General features: G+C 34.6%; 1 protein-coding gene across 16 annotated transcripts in view; it reads left to right on the top strand.

The window, feature by feature from the left end:
- Window positions 1-21,262, top strand: part of GPHN (gephyrin) — a 667,615-nt gene that overhangs the window by 492,363 nt on the left and 153,990 nt on the right. For 12 of the 16 annotated variants that reach the window (XM_032179254.3, XM_032179251.2, XM_032179248.2 and 9 more), the window contains one exon: window positions 8,484-8,526. In XM_032179254.3, coding sequence (XP_032035145.1) covers window positions 8,484-8,526 — 43 coding nt within the window. Of the gene's footprint in view, window positions 1-6,596; window positions 6,660-8,483; window positions 8,527-21,262 lie in introns of all 16 variants that reach the window. The other 4 variants (XM_032753695.2, XM_032753694.2, XM_032179244.2 and 1 more) reach the window with 1 other exon arrangement.

Genomic DNA, 21,262 nt, shown 5'->3' with positions numbered 1-21,262 from the left:
GCATAAACAAGCTTTGATTTTCAGTGGTAATTATAATTAACTTCACCAGCTATATAACCTGACACACTTCCAACTTCTTGAAGAATGGGTCAATACTGAAAAGGAAGTATTTTTCACATTAACCTAGAACTTAGGAAGCTCAGTGGAATTTGACAATGAAAATGTTTATAACAGTGGGAAAACATTTAAGAATGGTCACCTGGAAAAGATTTATAAAATTGTTTTGCTTATAAATATTGTCTATTTGCCGGCATACTCTTATGTTGTACATAGATTAAAAAAAAAATAGCAGCCCAGGCGCTGTGGCTCACGCCTGTAATCCCAGCACTTTGGGAGACCAAGGCAGGCAGATCATGAGGTCAGGAGTTCAAGACCAGCCTGGGTAACATGGTGATACCCCATCTCTACTAAAAATACAAAAATTAGCCGGGTATGGTGGCGCACACCTGTAGTCCCAGCTACTCGGGAGGTTGAGGCAGGAGAGTTGCTTGAACCTGAGAGGCGGAGGTTGCAGTGAGCCAAGATCATGCCACTCCACTCGAGCTTGGTGACAGAGCAAGACTCCATTTCGGGGAAATAAAAATAAAAATAAAAAATAACATTGCTACTCTCTATCAGTGAGCAACAAATGACTGAGAATTCAAAGAATAAATGGTTATGGATACATACACACGTGTGTCTGTTTTTATGTGTGTATGTGTGTGTGTATGGAAGTTCACCTTTGATTAGAGGTTTTTAAATGTGATTACTGTTAAATGATTAGTCCATCTGAACCAACGGGAAAAGCGCAACTGAAGCAGAATTTTTTTTAACCCTGAGGATTTAATAACTTTTTTAAGCAATAATGTTCCTTTTTTGTTTCTTGTTTTGGTCTATTAAATGGGCACTTGTTTAATTCACTGACCAATTTTATATAATTTTCTTAAAAAAAAGGATACCTTTTATATCTGATTTGATAAAAGACAGCAAATAGAGGTGGGAAAGGTTTCATATAGCTGTAATCTGCAGATAAAAGGAGGCTTGGAAATTATCTGGCTCAGAGACTTAACCTTTTTTCTGGCATGGACCCATGTGGTACTTGGTCAAAGCCTACAGAAATTTTTTTCATAAAAATATTTTTAAGTGTATAAAATAAAATATATAACATTAGAAAACCAATTCAAATCATGATCAAAATAACTTCTAAAACAAACTGCAATATAATAATAAATGCCTATTTTTAAATGCATTAAATAACAAACTAGGAGCAGATCTAATAACTACTATAATTTGAAATCACTATAAACAAAAAGATATTTATAACCATTGAAGTAAGAGGTTCTGTTAATATTACTGTGATATGTTGCCTGAGCTCATGATGAAAGAAGATAATAAATATTAATCAGATTTTTAAGTATAAAGATTGTAATTTCATTTCTCTGTCCCAATGAATGGACCTGTCTTTTACCCACAAGATTCTCTCAAGGGACCCATTGACCTGAGTTAAAACCCCTAGAAACATCCATATTTTGCAGATAAGAAAACTAAGACCCATAGAGAGGAGATAACTTTACTAAAATCATACAACACAGAATTAGATTAATCCTAGCAGAGCTAACCTCAGACCTTTACTCAGATTTTTTCTGTAGCTTTAGTCTAGAAGTTGGCAATTCATCTATTATTTGTCACTGATTCCTAGCATGATTTGTAGCAAATTCTTTATTCTTATTGTGCCTCAGATTCTACCTATATAAAATATATGTGACTTAAAATATTTGTAAAGATAATAATAACAACTTCAATTTCTATTTTATTTTTACTTACAATAGTTTTCACTTTCACATACATTACCCTACTTAATTTTCCCCATATTATGGATGAGGAAATTAAAGCTCTAGATGTTAAATGTCACATCCAAGGTTACACAGCTAGGAAGAGGAAAATCCAGTATTGGAAATTATACCATGGGACTCCAAAGGACATCCTCTTTATCATACTGCCTTTCATGTCATAAAAAGCCAAAACTCTTTGAGTTCTTCAGTTGAATATGTGCTGTGATATCATAAATCTAATTAAACACATAAGAGCTATCATTAAACTCAAGCCAAATACTTGCATCCTAATTTATTCCAAAAAGTGATGCATGAATGGAACCATGGGAAAAAACTTTTCTAGAACAATTATCCATTTGTGTTTAAGAAGTAAGAAGAGAAAGAAATAGAATGTAAGAGTCTAAGATTGTAGAGTTATTGGCTTAATGTTATTTAAATCAAACTTTTGCTTCTGTTTCTGGGTAGGCTAAAGAGGCAAGTAATCTGAGTAAATGAGTCCCTTTTTCTCTCTCCTCTTAATCTTGTGAGTAGATGGTACTCAAAGAAGTTCATTCTTTCAGAGACTGATTACTCTTAAATAAGTTTAATAAGGTAGAAAAACTAAAGTCAAAATAAGCCATGATGCATCAAAAATTTCTATCATCTCTGTCATCATAGTGACCAGACCATGTAAGATATAAAACATCCTGCTCTCTTAGAAAATAAGGAATCTTCTTAACCTAATCTGAAACCCTTGGTATAGAAAACCTTTATTGGACTCCAAATGTCACTATTTGCTTACCTTAAGTAATATTAATTTCTAAATTCTTGAGATCATTCTGTAGGATACCCAGACATCCTTAGCTATAATCCACATACTTCTCATATTATCTCTCAATACTGTCAGACCCAAATAAGTAAAAATTCTTTGTGAGCTGATAAAACAGGTACAAGAATGGCTATGATCATACTTATACTATTAAAAATAAATTTGAGTCTGCTGAGATTGAAAAGAAAAATAATCACTACAAAATAAACATTCAGATTTAGCAAATGTTTCCTCGGTACAAAGCAGTATATTTAATGTAGTGGGAAATAAAAAGAGGATAAAGTCATGATCCTTTTACTCTAAGAACCTATGGTCTGCTTGGGGACTCATATCATTCATTGGAATATGAGTAACTATTAACTCATATTCTATATTGTAAACTTCTATAAGTCCTGTATTAGAAGTTCAAATAAGATGCCTTAAGAATCTAGGCAAATCTAAACCTAGGTTGTAGTGTTGGTTGCACAGCCATATAACTTTATTAAAAGTGATCAAACTTTTAATACTTTTATGCTTAAAATGAATGAGTTTTATGGTAGGTAAATTATATCTCAACACTGCTAAAAGAGTTTAGAGAAAGAAGAAATTATTTCTGATTGAGGAACTTGGGAATGTTTTTATAATGGCTGGTGTAATCTAAGCTGGATCTTAAAGGACAAGTAGTATTTGCATCAGAAAATAAGCAACAGTGTATTCCAGAGAAAGGCAACAGCTTGTCTAAGGTCTAAAAGCTCAAGAATACAAGGCAGTTTCTAGAGGAGCTGGTTGAGACTTTGCTCCATGCCTTACATTATATGGCTTGCATGCCTACCATGCATATGGCCATATGGCTATGACATTTCCAAAATGTTCTGGCCTATCCCTAATGAGAAACATATAACCACACATAGAATTTTCCACCTCTCTTTGGGTTAGAAACAAGAGCTTGCCTACATTATAATGAGGAGGGTGTGTAATCACAGAGTTATTTTACAGCTGTCAGTGGCACCACTGATCATAACAACTACTGACATTTATTTTCATTTTTATAGCTTAAAATCACTAATGAATGCATTATCTCCTTTGAGCCACAATCTTTATTTTTTTCTGTGAGGAAACCGAGATTATGGGAGGGCCCAGAGCCTAAAATACCAAAGCCACATTAAAGGGAAAGTGAAGATATTCTGGCCTGCTAAGAATAAAAAGAAGAAGAGAAAATGAGTACATGATCATTGAACAGTTTAGACATCTGCTAACTAAATTGGGATGTACACATGAATCAAAGTTCATCTCACACAAAAAGAATAAAATGGATAAAGTTAACTACTGTCACCAATAATATGAAAGCAAAGTTGAATTTTTTTCTGAAGAGCTGAAATAAGCCTATTATTGACAGGAATAGCCCTTATATTGATAATAGAGAAGAGTACTTAGGAAACAGTTTATAAATAACTTTTTTGTTGTTTGCTTTTTTAACAATGTAAAAAGATTAAAATTTAAATTGCGTCTTTCCAAAACAGAGGACTTCTCAGATTATATAAGTACGCAGCTAAACAGAAACTTAATTCCTAATTTAAAATGTGATTAGTGGCCAATAAAGTCATGTTTAAAATGGAAAGATAGTTTTCCTAATGTCCATCAAAGAAGATGACTTATTTTGTTCTTGACTTTGACCCCATCTGACCAAGTGCTCAGAATTTTTCAATATGAGCCATACTGTATACCATTTACAAGAAAAGGAATACAAATTAGCCTGGTGAGCAGCAAAATAGGCAATTTTTTGAAACCTGATTTGTGTTAACCTGCAATCAAATGTAATTTCCATTTTAATACTTATACATTCTTACATTGTTATGAACCTATTCTTAACACGGGTTTTATTTTCTTTGTTTCTCTCCTCCCTCACTTCTGTGAAATGCAGAAGGGAAAGGATGTTTGTTATTCACACATTTGTACCCCCACTAACTGGTGTTACAGTACATCTGGCTTCCACTGGAGAGCCCCTGACATCGCAGGGAACGGTGATCAAAATTCCACACACTAGCTTCAAGCTGGGGGCTCGTAGCTACTGCAGCATTGAAAGGGAATCTTTTCCTGGCTTCTTTAAAATAAGCATGGTGATGGGATGGTTTAAGGGAAGAACACCTCTCAAATCACGTGACCACTGCTATGCTTTCGTGTGTCCTGCTTTCTTCATAACAGCTTGGCACTACATTCTTTCCCTGTATCTTAGTGGGCTTGTGTGTGTACAAGTGGGGTGGAGGGTGGGGAGGTAAATGGATGGTTATACATTATGCATGCATCTTTCACTGTTAAAGCAATGTGCCTTCCCTTATATGTCACAAATTATGGTCACAGATTAAATCTTCTGTGTCCTGAGAGATTGGGCCATCTCTCTCTTTTTGGTGTGAGATTCATGTGTTTGGGTGTGTTTTGATGTTTACACCCTCAATTGTTCTTCATGTTGCATTTAACATAAGTTGAAATGTTCTCCCATAAGTTAGCTTTTCATGTTGGGCTGAAAAAGTCTTCATTTCTGTGTAGCAATTCATGTTATTATAACCTATGGCTTTCAATTGTACCTCCCATAATGAAGAGCTGACTTTAAACACTGTGCTATTCTTGTTATGACCTAAGCATAAGGTAAGTGATTTCTCTAACTGTATCTAAAGATTGTTGTTGTTTGTTAAAATTTCCTCAGCTTTTTTTAAGGCATTTTCACTTTTGTTCCTTACATTTATTATGTGCTCTCCCTTCTGTTTTTCTGTTTCACATCTTAAGATTTCCTAATGGACGATGTGATCTTCAGCAAAAATTATATTACACATGTAAACACATGTTGAAATGAATTATTTGATGTCTCAAAACAATCTTGATTAGTAAATGAATACCCTATGTTTTCATTAAGTCCTTCATGTTTTTTTATTTTCTCCATTGACCTTAATATAATATGCTGTTCCTACATGTTGTTTTAGTTTTGATTCCAATTGGAAGGGGAATTATTTGTCAATACTGTAAAGTCAGATGTTAACTGAAGTAAAATAACATGATCCAACAGAATAAAGTAGAAGGTAATCAGATGCCATACCTTTTATTTCTGATCCCTGACAAATTTAACGTTAGGCCAAAATCTGTTTTATTTTGCTTTCCAGGCTTTCCTTTTTTTCCCATTGAGTAAAGCCAGGGTAACATAAAGAAAAAAACGAGAAGCCATCAAACTTGAGACAGATCTGTGTTACCTTCTTTATAGTCCATAAGAACAGTAGTTGTTTCTCAAGTGTATGCCATTACATTGTGAGTTAAGTAAAATTTTCATTTTGAAATTGTATAAAATTAAGTACAGATTATAAAGAGGACTAGTTTCATGGTGCAAGAGAAAAAGTTATTTGCTACATGCATAAATAATAAACAACATTTTTAAATTTTTGTTTTCTTCAGTGGTGTATAGGTTGATTGATTGATTGATTTATACACACACACATACTCAAGATCACTAAAGGAATTCTTATAATCATTGATATTAAAGTGATTCTCCCCAAATCTGGTTCAAATAGCCAATGTAATATAAATGGGAAAGCATTGATTATACTGCTGTTGGCAATTTATGAACCTTGGTAAATGCTCAGATTCAGGGAATTGAATTGTTTTCATCATCCAAATTTCTCCACCAAAGCTGTTTGAAATATGTAGTTCTAAACTGAGGTGCCACAAAGCAACACTTGGGTTTCTTTATTCAATTCATGTTATGAATGATTTTGGTTGTTAATTTTTTAAGTTACCTACGGAACGGGAGAGGGTATTTTGTTGTTGTTTTGGTTTGGTTTGGGTTTTTTTTGGTAAAGCCAACTAATTCTTCACCACCATTTCCATTATATACATTAGAAAATGTATATAAGAGGCATTATATAAATCTGTTGGAACATTTTATGAGACAATTTGAACTACTCATCTGAACTGCTCTGTTCATTGTAAATCTCTTGTTTCTATCCATACACTAGCTCCACTCTAGATTGGAAGGGCTTAAAGATGAACTCTGGAGGAATAGAGGCTACGACTTAAGAGTAACTATTACTGATCAAAGGAGCCACTTTCCATTCGCAAACATCGCTTTGCGCTATGGGTTTGGGCTCCTTCTGTTTCTACATCTTGTTGAAGACTTTCTTGACTTCCATTTGACTTCTTTGAACTCTGTTTTTGTCTTTTAACATTTCCCCCTTTCTTTTCCTTCTCTCTCCCAGATTTTTCTCTCACTCTTCTAACTTTCTCTTGTGTTCTTTGAATCACTTTTTGAAATGTAGTTTCTCTCTTTATTAAGCTTGTCTATTGTCTGTTAGTGTGTGTTTCTTTTCTTTAAGGCTGTAGTGGTATAGTTACACTTATGTTCATTCCATAGTATAGCAACTTGCTTATTTATTTTGCAGCAAGTTCATTAGTCATTCTTACCCTCTTGGTATGAATTTTTAATGAGAAATAGCAGAACATTCTGCATTTACATATTGTCCGCTTCTGTAATTCCATACTTTATTTTCCATTGTCTAGATTTACACCCTCAAACCTCTCTCTCTTACTTTTCTTTTCCTCATTTTTGCGACTTCTTCCCTGTATTATTTTCTTTAAGCAGTCATTGATTTATTTCCCATTTGGTCCAGAATTGTTCTTAAATAAGACTTCTGAGTAAAAGAATATAAGAATATTATCTTCAGATTAGCTTTTTCTTTCTAGTATGTTTAAAACTAGTTGAACAATCTGGGCCAAAAGAGAATAACTAACATTTGGAATTATTTTTCCTTTTTTTTTTTTTTTTGGTGTGTGTGTGTGTGTGTGTGTGTGTGTGTGTGTGTGTGTGTGTGTGTATGTATTTTTTTTCTTGTATGTATGTTTGTGACTTTTTTATTGTCTTTTTTTAAACATTAACAGTTGTTTTTTTCAGGGAAGGACAACCATAACCCACCCTAAGTTGCAACATTCCTTTCATAAGTTGTTTCATTATGATAGTAGATTGTGTTGAACTATAGAAATTAATTTGTTGTGTATATATCCATTTGTGGCAAGCTGCTGTGGAATGGGAAGCGGAGGTCTGGAGCTTAAATACAGTTTCCTTTGAAATTAACAACATGTTAATTACATGTACCATGCTCCTTGAATGTAACAGTTTTGTCACATTGAAAAGAATGTTTCACATTGACCTAAACATTTGAGTCAAAGCATAAGGGTTTCTGATTGATAAATTCTATATACACCTAAGAACTGGTAAATAAATTTGTTCAATTTCATTGATTTTCAACAGAAGCATATTTCATAATCAATATTATAACTATGATAAATTATGATAATAAGTAACAGGTTATCAGAATCAAATGTAAATATTATATAAGGATCAATAAGTAACAGGTTATCAGAATCAAATGTAAATGTTATACAAGGATTTCTCTATTTTCCTCCCATTAATATATATACATACTAAAAAATTACTATAATGGAATACTTAGTTACAACTTTATTACTTGAATTTTACTATTATTCTAGTCAAGAGATATACTAAATGCCTTAATATTAAGGGCCAATATTTACAACTAAATATACAGTAACAAATTTCCATATACCGATTTTAAATACAAATGAATACAGAATCACCTTTGGTTTATCTCTGTGTAATTTACAATATTATACCCCAAATTTTTTTCTGGAAGTCAGTTCTTTCTTTAAGGAAAAGATAAATAAAAAAGATGAAACAAGTATAACATTTTTACTAACATGTTATGACATCTGAAATACTAATATATAAAGCCTTTGCTCCTAGACCTCAGGAGCTTGCCCATTAAATATGCATATCTGCCTATTCATGCTATAAACCCTAAATTACTGAGTTTATGCTCTTTCTACAGGTCCAGTCCAGGTGCAGCAGCAAGGAGAACATTCTCAGAGCCAGTAAGTATTTTACCATTTCTGGTGGGCTGCTAAACTAGAGCTTATAAAGCTAAAAATGATATTTTGTTGAAAAAAAAGAAGAAAAGCAATGGGGAACATTTATGTGACAAATATGAATATTAGGGCTTTTACCTTCTAAAAATATTACCAGTATCAATACATTAATAAATATTTCCCTTAATCTAATTGTTTTTGCAAGCTGACACCAGAACTTTGGATACACTCCTAGGAGGGTAGGAATGAGCTCCTCTGTGACTCTGAACCTCTCTTTAATTGTTCCACTGCCAAAAGTTATTTGAAAACAAACTAACTGAAAATAATAATAAAAATAATGTAAATTCCTGAAGAGAGGCTAATTCTAAAAAAAGAATATGTGGCTCCCAAGAGGGTGTATCATACTCATTTTGTGAATATGAATTCCTGACATATAATAACTTCACAGGCAGCATGTTTTAGAACATAGAACCCTAAACCAAGAGTAAAGAATGCTCAATTTTATTTATTGATTTGATCACTAATAGCATTAACTCAGAAGTCATTTAACTTTGTATATCATTCATTTTTCTATCTTATAAAAAGGAACTATAATAGGTTTTCCTTATCTGTATCTTTGAAATGATGTCACATTGAAAATTGTATCTTAGGCCCAGCGCGGTGGCTCACGCCTGTAATCCCAGCACTTTGGGAGGCCGAGGCAGGCAGATCACGAGGTCAGGAGATCGAGACCATCCTGGCTAACACGGTGAAACCCTGTCTCTACTAAAAATACAAAAAATTAGCCGGGCGAGATGGCGGGCATCTGTAGTCCCAGCTACTCGGGAGGCTGAGGCAGGAGAATGGCGTGAACCCCGGGGGGGCGGAGCCTGCAGTGAGCCGAGATTGCGCCACTGCACTCCAGCCTGGGTGAAAGAGCGAGACTCCATCTCAAAAAAAAAAAACAAAAAAAAAAAAAAAGAAAAGAAAATTGTGTCTTAAAAGATTTGGGATCCTAAGAAAAAAGTGCTGTATAATTGCTAATTGTTTTATTATTGTTCTCTATAACTTAATAGCTTAATGACATCATCCCATCTTCTTCCTGATCTTTATCAAGAGAAGTACAGGGGAATCATACTGAAACAGGTCTACTGATACTCATACCACTGGGAGTTTTAGCAAATTGAATGATTTCTATTTCTAGCAGGATGTCAGCATTATTTTTGTGTTATATTCCTGGTTATGCTTTATTACAGTGAAAGGATACAGATTAACATCAGCAAAGGCAAAAAGATACATAGGGCAGAGTCCAGGAGAAACCAGGTGCAAGCTTCCAGTTGCCCTTATTTCTCCCAGCAGCAACGTATGACAGCATGCATCAAGTATTGCCAACCAGGGAAGCTCTTTGAGCCTTAATGTTCAGGGTTTTTATTGGGATTGGGTCACATGGGCACGGAGTGCTCATGTGGCTGATCTTTATTTCACAATTAACAAAACAGAGATCTTCACAAAGGTAAAAATTCATGGAGTTTGTGTAAATTTTTCCTTTTTTGTTTTGTAAATCTATTATCTTAGCTCCAAACCCTTGGGCAAACACAATTATTGCTTGCCCAAGACCATTATATTGGCCAGGTGCAGTGGCTCACACCTCAAAAAAATAAATTCCTCTGAGCCCCTTTGAACCTCCAATTTAGGGTATGGGGAGTGTTTCCAATTGTTACAGTGAGAAAAGTCTTGCATTAGATTGAACTTTGATTTCTTTTCTTTGAGCTCCCTAGTTGCCAACTTTATTTTGTGTCCTAGGAGTAAGGAATCCTTTTTAGGACCCCTTTGATAATCTTAACTAAATTTGAAAATGCATTTATCCTTGGTGAAAATCTGTCTTATTACCAATAACGCTACTATTTGTCTCTGTCTATCCTTGTCATTTTTTGTTATATCTCTGTAAGGGGTACGTTCATAAGGAAAAACATAGACATAGGCCTCAGTAAGTATTTTGCAAGCTGGCCCTGAAAACCAAGTTTCAGGTTTCTTGTAAGACTGGTGTCCTTTAGATAAACGTTTCCCTGGGTCATTGATCAACCTATGAGAACCTTCCTTGTTCTCTTTCTGTTTTGTTAGTGAGAGTCTTGCTATGGAAGAATTATAATAGGCACCCTGAGGAATTTTTGATATGAACAAAATTGTTTATTTAAAAGGAGCCTGAGAATAAAAAGGAAACAAAATTGCAAACAACTAATGAGCTAGTTTTTTATTGGTTTGAGGAAATATCCCAAATAAATTGAGATTCCAAAAGTACTTCCATAAGAAATTCCTTGGCCAAGCCAAAATAAAATGTAATAAACTTAAAATGATGCCTCTTTTACATCTCTCAAAACCAAATCTTGGCCCTAATTAAGAAGATACCTGGGTCTCACTGGCTATTGCAGGCAATAAGTTCCCAACTTTTCTGAAATTGCCATGCCATTATATGACTTAACCAAGTCCTTAGAAACTGAACCTCTTTCGTAGGCACCAAATGTGAACAAGCTCTCACAACCCCTTGCCTTGCTATATCCATCAATCCTAAATGATTACATCATGATCTTTATCCAATCTTAATGAAGCTCCTATATTAAAAGATCTACTTTGGACCAAACTTCAAAATCTCATAAAATGACTTTCCTTTCTGTGACTCTGACTCTAAGACTCAGTCTTTGTTGAAGTGGCATTTTTCCTTTCTAGAGTCATACTCCCTATATTAAAATCTTGATTTCTCTACTTACTAGCTGTGTGAACTTGAACAAGTGCTCAGTATCTCTATGCCTCACTTTCCTGATCTGTAAAATGTGATAATAACTTGTTCACAAAGGGCAGAAATTGTAAAGAATCAAATAAATGAATTTTAAAATGTAGTAATAAGATGGTCTGCCTTATAGATTGTTACAACGATTAAACAGTATAATGCTAGGTACATAATAATCACTCCGTAAATGTTAGCTGATATTATTGTTACTATTACTACTAATACTACCAATTACCATTATTTTCTTGATAATGATGATGATAATAAAATAGGTTACTTTTTATTGAATGTTACTGTGTATCAAATTCTTTTCTACATGGTTCATCCTACTTAATCCTCACACACAACAACAAATCCTGTGAGTAAAATTCTGTTCATTTCTACATTAAATAGATAAGGAAATTAAAGATTACAGAGTTAAATAAGTTGCTTGTGTATATGGTAAATGGTATGTGAGTTGAAGCCAGTATTTCAGACTTTGATTTTATAGCCCACATTTTTAACCAACATGCTGTGTTACCTAATTAATTTCAATAAGGCCTTCAAAACCCAATTCAATATTATGCAAAATATCTAAGCAATAGGTAAGAATAGAAATTGATATCTGGTATATCCATGGGTACTTATAAACAAATATCTGATTATCAGTGCCAAAATTGTTTTATTACCACATTATCAAGATGATATGACACTGTTATGTTCTGTCATCTTTCCACCGATAATTCATTTCCTTCTCTCAACCACTTTATTTTTAATAAAGCAAACTTTTGTTATTTTTACGAATAACTGGTTTTATGCAAGAAATCAAGTAAAATAAAAAAATTTTACAGATGAGAACTTATATTTCAGCACTGCAGGACAGCGTTTTAATTGCTTTCTTTCTCCCCCACCCCGAGACAGAGTCTTGTTCTGTCACCAAGGCTGGAATGCAGTGGCGTGATCTCTGCTCACAGCAACCTCCACCTCCCAGGTTCAAGTGATTCTTCTGCCTCAGCCTCCTGAGTAGCTGGGACTACAGGCTTGTGCCACCATGCCCAGCTAGTCTTTGTATTTTTAGTAGAGACAGGGTTTCACTATGTTGCCCAGGCTGGTCTTGAACTCCTGACCTTGTGATCAGCCTGCCTCAGCCTCCCAAAGTGCTAAGATTACAGGCATGAGCCACCGTGCCCCGCCTTAATTGTTTTCTTAATGTACTTTGTTCAACCTGTGTTTTATACGACAAGTGGTACATTTTCCTGGGATTAACTTTTCTAGATTTTTTAGTATATTTTAATGGAATTCAGAATTTTTATTGATATATAATGTTTGTACATATTTGTGGAGTACAGGTGATATCTTGATACATGCATAGAATTTATAATGATCAAGTCAGAGTATTTGGGATATCCATCACCTCTTGAGCATTTATCATTTCTTCATGTTGGGAACATTTCAAATCCTATATTCTAGTTATTTTGAAATATACAATACATTGATGTTAAGTATAGTCACCCTACTGTACTATCAAATATTAGAACTTATTCATTCTATATAACTGTATGTTTGTACCTTTTAGCCAACTTTGTTTATCCCCCACACCATCCTTCCCAGACTCTGATAATATCACTCTACTCACTGCCTCAATGAGGTCAACTTTTTTAGCTCCCACAGATAGAGAACTTGCAATATCTGTCATTCTGTGCCTATCTTACCTTCACTTAACATGCCTTCCAGTTCCATCTGTGTTGCTGCAAATGACAGAATTTCTACTATTTTAAATAGTCCATTGTGTGTATATACCACATTTTCTTTATCCAGTTATTTATTGATGGACACAGGTTAATTCTATATCTTGGCTATAGTGGACAGTGCTTCAGTAAACATGGGGGTACAGGCATCTCTTTGATATGCTGATTTCCTTTCCTTTGATATATACCAATATAGCAGAATTGCTGAGTTATATGGTAGTTCTATTTGTAGTTTTTTGAGGGAGTCCATAGTGTTTTTTTATAATGTCTTACTAATTTACATTCCCACCAACAGTGTGTAAAAGTTCCCTTTTCTCCACATCCTCACCAGTATTTGTTAGTTTTTGTTTTTTTATAGTAGCCATTCTAACTGGAGCCGGATTATATTTCATTATGGTTTTGATTTGCATTTCTCTGATGATTAGTGATTTGGGGCATTTTTTCATATGCCTATTGGCCATAGGTATGTCCTCTTTTGAGAGATGTCTATTCAGCTAATTTGATTACTTTTTAATGTAATTATTTGGGTTTTTGCTGTTGGGTTGTTTGAATTCCTTGTATGTTGTGGATATTAGTCCCTTGTCTGATGAACAGTTTGCAAGTATTTTCTCCCATGTTGCAGATTGACTCTACTCTGTCGATTGTTTCTTTTGCTGTGAGGAAGCTTTTCAGTTTGATATAGTCTCATTTGTCTGTTTTTCTTTTGTTGTCTGTACTTTTGAAGTCTTAGCCAAAAAATATTTGCCTATACCAATGTCCTAAAGTGTTTCTTCTGTGTTTTCTTCTAGCAGTTTTACGGTTTTCGTTCTTATGTTTAAGTATTTAATCCATTTTCAGGTGATTTTTGTATATAATAAAAGGTAGGCATCTAGTTTCATTTTTCTGCATATGGCTATCCAATTTTCCCAGCACCATTTACTGAGGAAGATACCTTTTCTCTGATGCATGTTCCTTATGCCTTTGTCAAAAGTTAGTTGGTTCCCTATTCTGTTTCATTAATCTATATGTCTCGCTTTATACCATGCTGTTTTGCGTACTACAGCTTTGTAGCTGCTATTGTTACAATTACTAGTAGTACTACTAGTACTACTAATATTACTATGATTAGTATACTGGTGGTACTTCTGGTATTATCATTATTCTTTTTTTTTGAGATGGAGTTTTGCTCTTGTTGCCCAAGCTGGTGTGCAATGGCACGATCTTGGCTCACTGCAACCTCCACTTCCTGGATTCAAGTGATTCTCCTGCCTCAGCCTCCCAAGTAGCTGGGATTACAGGCATGTGCCACCACACCCAGCTAATTTCGTGTTTTTAGTAGAGATGGGATTTCACCATGTTGGCCAGGCTGGTCTTGAACTCTTGACCTCAGGTGATCCACCCACCTCAGCCTCCCAAAGTACTGGGATTACAGGCATGAGCCACTGCACCCAGCCTTATCATTATTCTTTAGAGTAAAGGTATTGTCTTAAAATATCTACGCTTTTAGTGAAGATACGTTAACTGGTTGGAGTAACAAATTAAGCTTTAAAATACACTAGTCTTACATAAATTTATCAGATAATTTGGCTGCCACCTCTGAGAGCAGAGTTTTAAGAAAATGGATGCATTTAGGACTATGATTAGGGTATAAGAGGAAGAGAAAGCCTAAAGGAAGGCAGGTCAAGCTTGGGTACCTTTATAAATCACTCCCTCCTTAATGAAGTAATTATCTTTCTTGGCACTTCTGTCTCCTAGTGTTCCTTTTAAACTATCTGTTTGCATTTTCTCCAGCTTCTTTGGTAGCTTTTTTTTTTTTTTGGCCCAGTCATTAAATATCAGTATTATTCATACTTCTCTCATAGATCTTCCATTCACACTCTATATTATGCATGAGCAAGACCATCTATTAACAAGATTTTCAAGTAAACCAAATCTATAACTCCAATCCATATCTCCTTCCTAAACTTCAGATTTTTTTCCAATTGTCTGTTGTAGATCTTTTCTTAAATATTACACAAGTATCTCATACTCAACATGACTAAAACTAAATTTATAATCTTAATCTCCTCTTCTTCCATATTTCAAGGAGTAACATCACTAGCCACTGATTTGTCCAAACCTGAAATCTTTAGTGTTTTTTATTCCTCATCCTACAAGCATTTTTACCATTCTAAAATACAAATCTAAACCTATCATACTCCTTTAATAACATTAACCCTTTAATGTCTCCTTATTGTTCTTGTGTAAAGGCCCAACTCCTTAAAATTGCTTACCAATGGCTTCTGCTTATCTCTAGTTTTACCTGGAATTCAGTGCAGCAGCCATATGAACATTTCAATTTGCAGATAGTTCCCTCTTTCTCAGAATGCCAATTTCTCATTTCTCCTACTTATCCTACAGTTCTTTCAGGAAGCCTTCTGTCACCTCCCAAGTCTAAGTGGCCTTCCCAAGTTCTTTTCTAGTATACTGTAGTTTCCCTACTTTATTGCAAGAGTATTTACAGTGTAGTGCTTTTCTGTCTTCCCCACTATCCCCTCTACTCCACCCTAAGCATCTTGCAAGACCTCATCTATCTTGTTCCCTGATACTATTACCAGAATCTATCACCATGACTGTCTCTCAATAAGAGTTGATTGGATGACTGCATAAATAAATGAGAAGAAGACCTTGAGCAGACAGAGCAAGCAAAAGACAGCAGAATATGCTAAATAAGAAACCAGTATGGGAACAGAAAAGGAAAACAATGAACATTAGCAAAAACTCTAATATATTTATTGAAAATACTGGGGGTTTTTTTGTTTGTTTGTTTTAACTGTTCCTTCTCTTCAAATTATCTCATGTATCCACTTTGGCCCTTATCCCTTCGTTCATTCTCACTACTGCCACCCAGGTTCTGGACTTACTACTACCTCTTGCCTGGAGTATAAGTCAGACTTTTCAGTCTTATACCCCTTAATTTGTCATAGATGGATAGGTCTTCTCGTTAATTTTCTTGCATCTTACTATTAAGAAACATGAATTTTTATCTTTTTTATTATTCCCAGGAAAGAGGATTTTGAAATAATCCTTGGAGAAGTATGTTAACTTTCTTATGCCTCCTATTTTTAGAAAAATATTTCTAATTATCTCTTGCTGCAACCTAATCCCTTATCATCTTGATTGGCATTCACTAGATCTGACAATAGCTGCTTACCATCACTTAGATTATCTTTCTTTATATAACTAAGGATAATTAGCAATTGACTTCCATAAATATTTATTGAGGTAGTATTTATAAGCACTATTTTTCTCGACTTTTTTATCTAATCTAAGTAAACCAACTTTATTCAATTTTCTTTACTATATCCTTACGTAGTTTATTTAGTAGGTTCTCGAAATTTAAAAAGAAAAAATTTTTTATAGTTTGGATCTCACTATGTTGCCCAGACTGGATTTGAACTCCTGGGCTCAAGCAATCCTCCTGCCTCAATCTCCTGAGTAGCCATCATGCCTGGCTTGCAAATATAATTTTTTTATTTGTGAAACCTAAATTCCCAAAGTAGTATTCGCTATTCAATTTAAATTTTGTCTTATTTCTCTTATTTTTCTCGATTGTCACTTTTTTATTTTATATGAAAAGTTGCATTGTTCATTACTTTGAGTCAGGCTTTTTACCTTCCTTGTTGTCAACATTGTAGCAGATATTGCTAAGAAACATTAAGTTAATAGATAGGAAGCCCCAACCCTCATATCCTCATAGAGACACCAACTTAACAGCAATATATGGTCATAATAGCTTCATGAAAACTCCAGAAAAAAGGTAGTTGCAATACCCCCAAGCTGGCACAAAGCCAAGAATAGCCACGTTGAAATGGATAAGAACTGTTTTACTTTACCTGTGATAGTCCCTCCTCCAAGTCAGCATAGCTTAGCATAATAAAGAGAAAACACCCTACTCATGACTTCTTTCTGTGGGGGAAGAGTGAAACATACATCCAATATTCTAGCTTTTCAGAGGACTGCCCAAATAACTGCTTTCTATCTCACTGCATTGACGGAACTACCACAGTTTGAATGCCTGAGGGCTGCTGAAAGCCAGGGAGAGTGGAGGCAGCTTGCTGTAGTACCACAGGGCCTACAGTGCCACACACAGGCACCAGCACCTCTCAGTGCAATCTGGAGAAAGTGCCCAATTCTTGACTTTTCACTCAGGAGGGAGAGAGAAGAGTGGAACATGCATTAGGTGTTCTGACTTTTTGGAGGGCTACCAAGGGAATGGTTTCTCTATTGCCTCACTGGGGTGGTAACAGAGAGCTGGCATACTTTGGATGTCTGTAGGCCACTGAGAATAAGGAACAGTGATGGCTTGCTCCAGCAGCACCACAATGCCTATAATGCTGCAGACAGACACCATTGAGAGCAAGAGATTGCAAGCTCCTGGCAGAGAAACCTGCAAACCTCTCTAATTGGGAAATTACATACACAGACCCAGAGAAGTCACATTCCCCCCCTTTCAAAAAGGTTTCAGAGGCCGCCTCAGAATTTCTAGCCAGTTTGATTGGTGAGAGTGTCCCCTATATAAGGCCAGTCTGTAAAGACTGGGAGACATGGCTGTTTCTCAAATGACTAAAGCTCAGCAAAAAATAACAAAGCACACCAAGAAATCAGGATACATGCCCAATCAAAAGATCAAAGTAATTATCTAGAAACCAACCTCAAAGAAACAGAGATTTATGATTACCTGGCAAATAATTCAAAATAATTACCTTTAAAAATGTCACTGATCTAAAAGAGAACACAAATGGACAACTAAACAATATCAGGAAACCAATGAATGGACAAAATGAAGATTTCAACAAAAAGTTAGAAACTATTAAAAAAGAACCAAAGAGAGATTCTGGAGCCAAAGGATACAATAACTGAATTGAAAAACTCACTAGAGGGGTTCAACAATTACTTGATCAATCAGAAGAGATCAACAGCAAAATTGGAAGACAGGTCATTTGAAATTATTGTTAGAGGAGCAAAAATTATTGTTAGAGGAGCAAAAAGAAAAAAAAAGGAACAGAAAAGTAAAGTAAAGAAAGCCAAAGAGGCCAGGAGTTGTGGTTCACACCTGTAATCCCAACACTTTGGGAGGCCAAGGCAGGCGGATCACTTGAGTCCAGGGATTCGAGACTAGCCTGGCCAACATGGTGAAGCCCCATCTCTACTAAAAATAAAAAAATTAGCCAGGCCTGGTGGTGCACACCTGTAATCCCAGCTACTCAGGAGGCTGAAGCAAAAGAATCGCCTGAACCCAGGAGGTGGAAGTTTCAATGAGCCAAGATCACACCACTGCACTCCATCCTGGGCAACAGAGTGAGACCCTGACTCAAAAAAAAAAAAAAAGAATGCCGAAAAGATTTATAGAATGCCATTATGTGGACCAGTGTATACATTCTGAGAGTTCCAGGAGAAAAGGGACACAGAACTTATTTAAAGAAATAATGGTCAAAAACTTCCCAAATTTGATGAAAGAAATGTACATCCAGACACTTGAAGTTCAAAGGATATAACTAAGGTGAATCCAAAGAGGCCCACACTAAGACATGTTATAATGAAACTGTCAAAAATCAAGGGCAAAGAGAAAATTTGAAAGGAGCAAGAGAAAAGTAACTCATCATGTACAATGAAGTTCCCATAAGAATGTCATTGGATAAACCTTACAGGTCAGAAGGGAGCAGTATGTTATATTCAAAGTGCTGAAGGAACAAAATCTGCCAGTGAGGAATACTGCATCCAGCAAAACTGTCCTTTCAAAAATGAAAAAATAAAGACTTTCCCAGGCAAACAAAGCCTAAGGGAGTTCATCACAACTAGACCTGGCTTACAAGAAATGCTAAGGAGAGTACTGCAAGTTGACACGAAAGGACCTTAGACAACAACATGAAAGTTTATGAAAAACACAAAGCTCACTGGTAAAGGAATATATATATATATATATATATATATATATATATATATATACAAATTCAGAATACTATATTACTATAATGGTGGCATGTAAAACACATGTAATTCTGCATAGAATTCAATAGACAAAAACCTAAGGTATAACTACAAATGACTGTTAATGGATAAATTATATCTAAAGATGTAATTTGTGACATCAAAAACACAGTGGGGATGGGAAATGTAAAAGAGTAGACTTTTATGTATGATTGATAGATTGTTCTAACTATGTTTCATGTAAGTCTCATGGTAATTACAAAGAAAATGCTTATAGAAGATACAGAAAAAATGAGAAAGTAATCAAAGCATATCGATAACGCAAAGGAAGACAGCAAGAGAGAAAAAGAGGGACTAAATAGCTACAAGACGGACAGAAAACAACATGTGCCAATAATAAGGCCTTTAGGTGTAATTGGATTAAACTCCCCAGTAAAAAGACAAAGTGAGTGAATGGATTAAAGAAACAAGATGCAATTATATTCTGTCTACAAGAGACTCATGCTAGATGTAAAGACACATATAGGCTGAAAATGAAAGGACAGAAAAAGATATCACTTCATGCAAATTATAACCAAAAGAGAGCAGGGGTGGCCATACTTATATCAGACAAAATATAGAGTTTAGGTTAAAAGCTGTCACAAGAGACAAAGAAGAATATTATACTGAAAGAACAGAAATATATAACAATTATAAATTAAAATCCAGCTAACATTAGAGCACCTAAATATAAGAAGTAAACATTGACAGGATTGAAGGGAGAATAGACAATAACACAATAATGGCAGGAGATTTCAATATTCTACTTTGGATAATGGATAGAACAACCAAAAAGATTAATAAGGAAATAGAGAACTTGAACACTGTTGACCAATTAGATCTAACAGAATATTCCACCCAACAACAGTAAAATACACATTCGTTCCTAGCATACATGGAATATTCTGTAGGATAGACCACATATTAGGCTAAAAAACAAGTCTTAACAAAGTTAAGAAGACTGAAACCTATGAGATATCTTTTACAATCTTACTGGACTGAAACTAGACATCAATAGCAGTAGGAAAACTGGAAGATACACAAACGTGTGAAAATTAAATGAGACACTCTTGAATAAGCAGTAGATAAAGAAAAAAATCATGAGAGAAATTAGAAATATCTTGAGGCAAAAACACAACACACTAAAACTTATGAATTGCAGCAAAAGCAATACTAAGAGAGAAGTTTATGTTAGTGGCATGTACTTTAATGAGGGGGAAAGACCTCAGATCAGCAACCTAACTTTTTACCTCGAGGAATGAGAAATAGAATAAACTAAATCAAAAGTTAGCAGAAAGAAGGAAATAATAAAGATCAGAGCAGAAATAAACAAAATAGAGAATAAAAATACTAGAAAAAAAATGAAACTAAGAGTGGGATTTTCTAAATACCAACAAAATAAATAAACCCTTAGCTAGACAGAAAAAGAGAGAAGACTCAAATAACTAAAATCAGAAATAAAAGAAGAGACATTGCAACTGATGCTTCAGAAATAGAGATGATAAGAGACTACTATATACAATTATATGCCAACAAATTGAATCACCTAGAAGAAGTGGATAAATTCCTGGAAACAAAACCTTGGTGTTCAGTCAGTCTTGGTGACTGAATTATGGAGAAATAGAAAATCTAAACGTATCTATAACCATTAAGGATATTGAATCAGTAATCAAAAACCTCCCAATAAAGAAAACCTCCCAATAAAGTAAAACCCATGACCAGATGGCTTCACTAGAGAATTCTACCAAGCATTTAAAGAAGAATTGATACCAGTTCTTCTCAAAATCTTCCAAAAACTTGAAGAAGAAGAAGGAATACTTCCAAAATAAATTTATTAGGTAACATTACCCTGATACGAATAGAAAAAATACAACAATAAAAAAGTTAACTGATAAAAAAAATTAATGCAAAAATCCTCAAAAAAATACTAGGAAACCAAATTGGTTTATACACTTCAGCCATGTGGGATTTATCCCTGGGATGCAAGGATCGTTCAATGCATGAAAATCAATAAATGTAATATACCACATTAAAAATAAAATCACATGATCATCTCAAAAGATGCAGAAAATGCATTTTAGAACATTCAGCAACTTTTCATGATATAACAATCAGCAAACTAGAAACAGAAGGAAATTACCTCAATATAATAAAGGTCATTTATGAAAAGCTTGTAACTAACATACTAAATGGTGAAAAACTGGAAGCTTTTTTTTTAAGATCAAGAACAAAGCAAAGATGCTCATTTTTGCCACTTCTCTTC

This window comes from Hylobates moloch, unplaced genomic scaffold, assembly GCF_009828535.3.
Source record: "Hylobates moloch isolate HMO894 unplaced genomic scaffold, HMol_V3 SCAFFOLD_16, whole genome shotgun sequence".
Taxonomy (NCBI): Eukaryota; Metazoa; Chordata; class Mammalia; order Primates; family Hylobatidae; genus Hylobates; species Hylobates moloch.
Note: the sequence above shows the minus strand (reverse complement) of the source record. Positions and strands in the feature narration are given on the sequence as shown.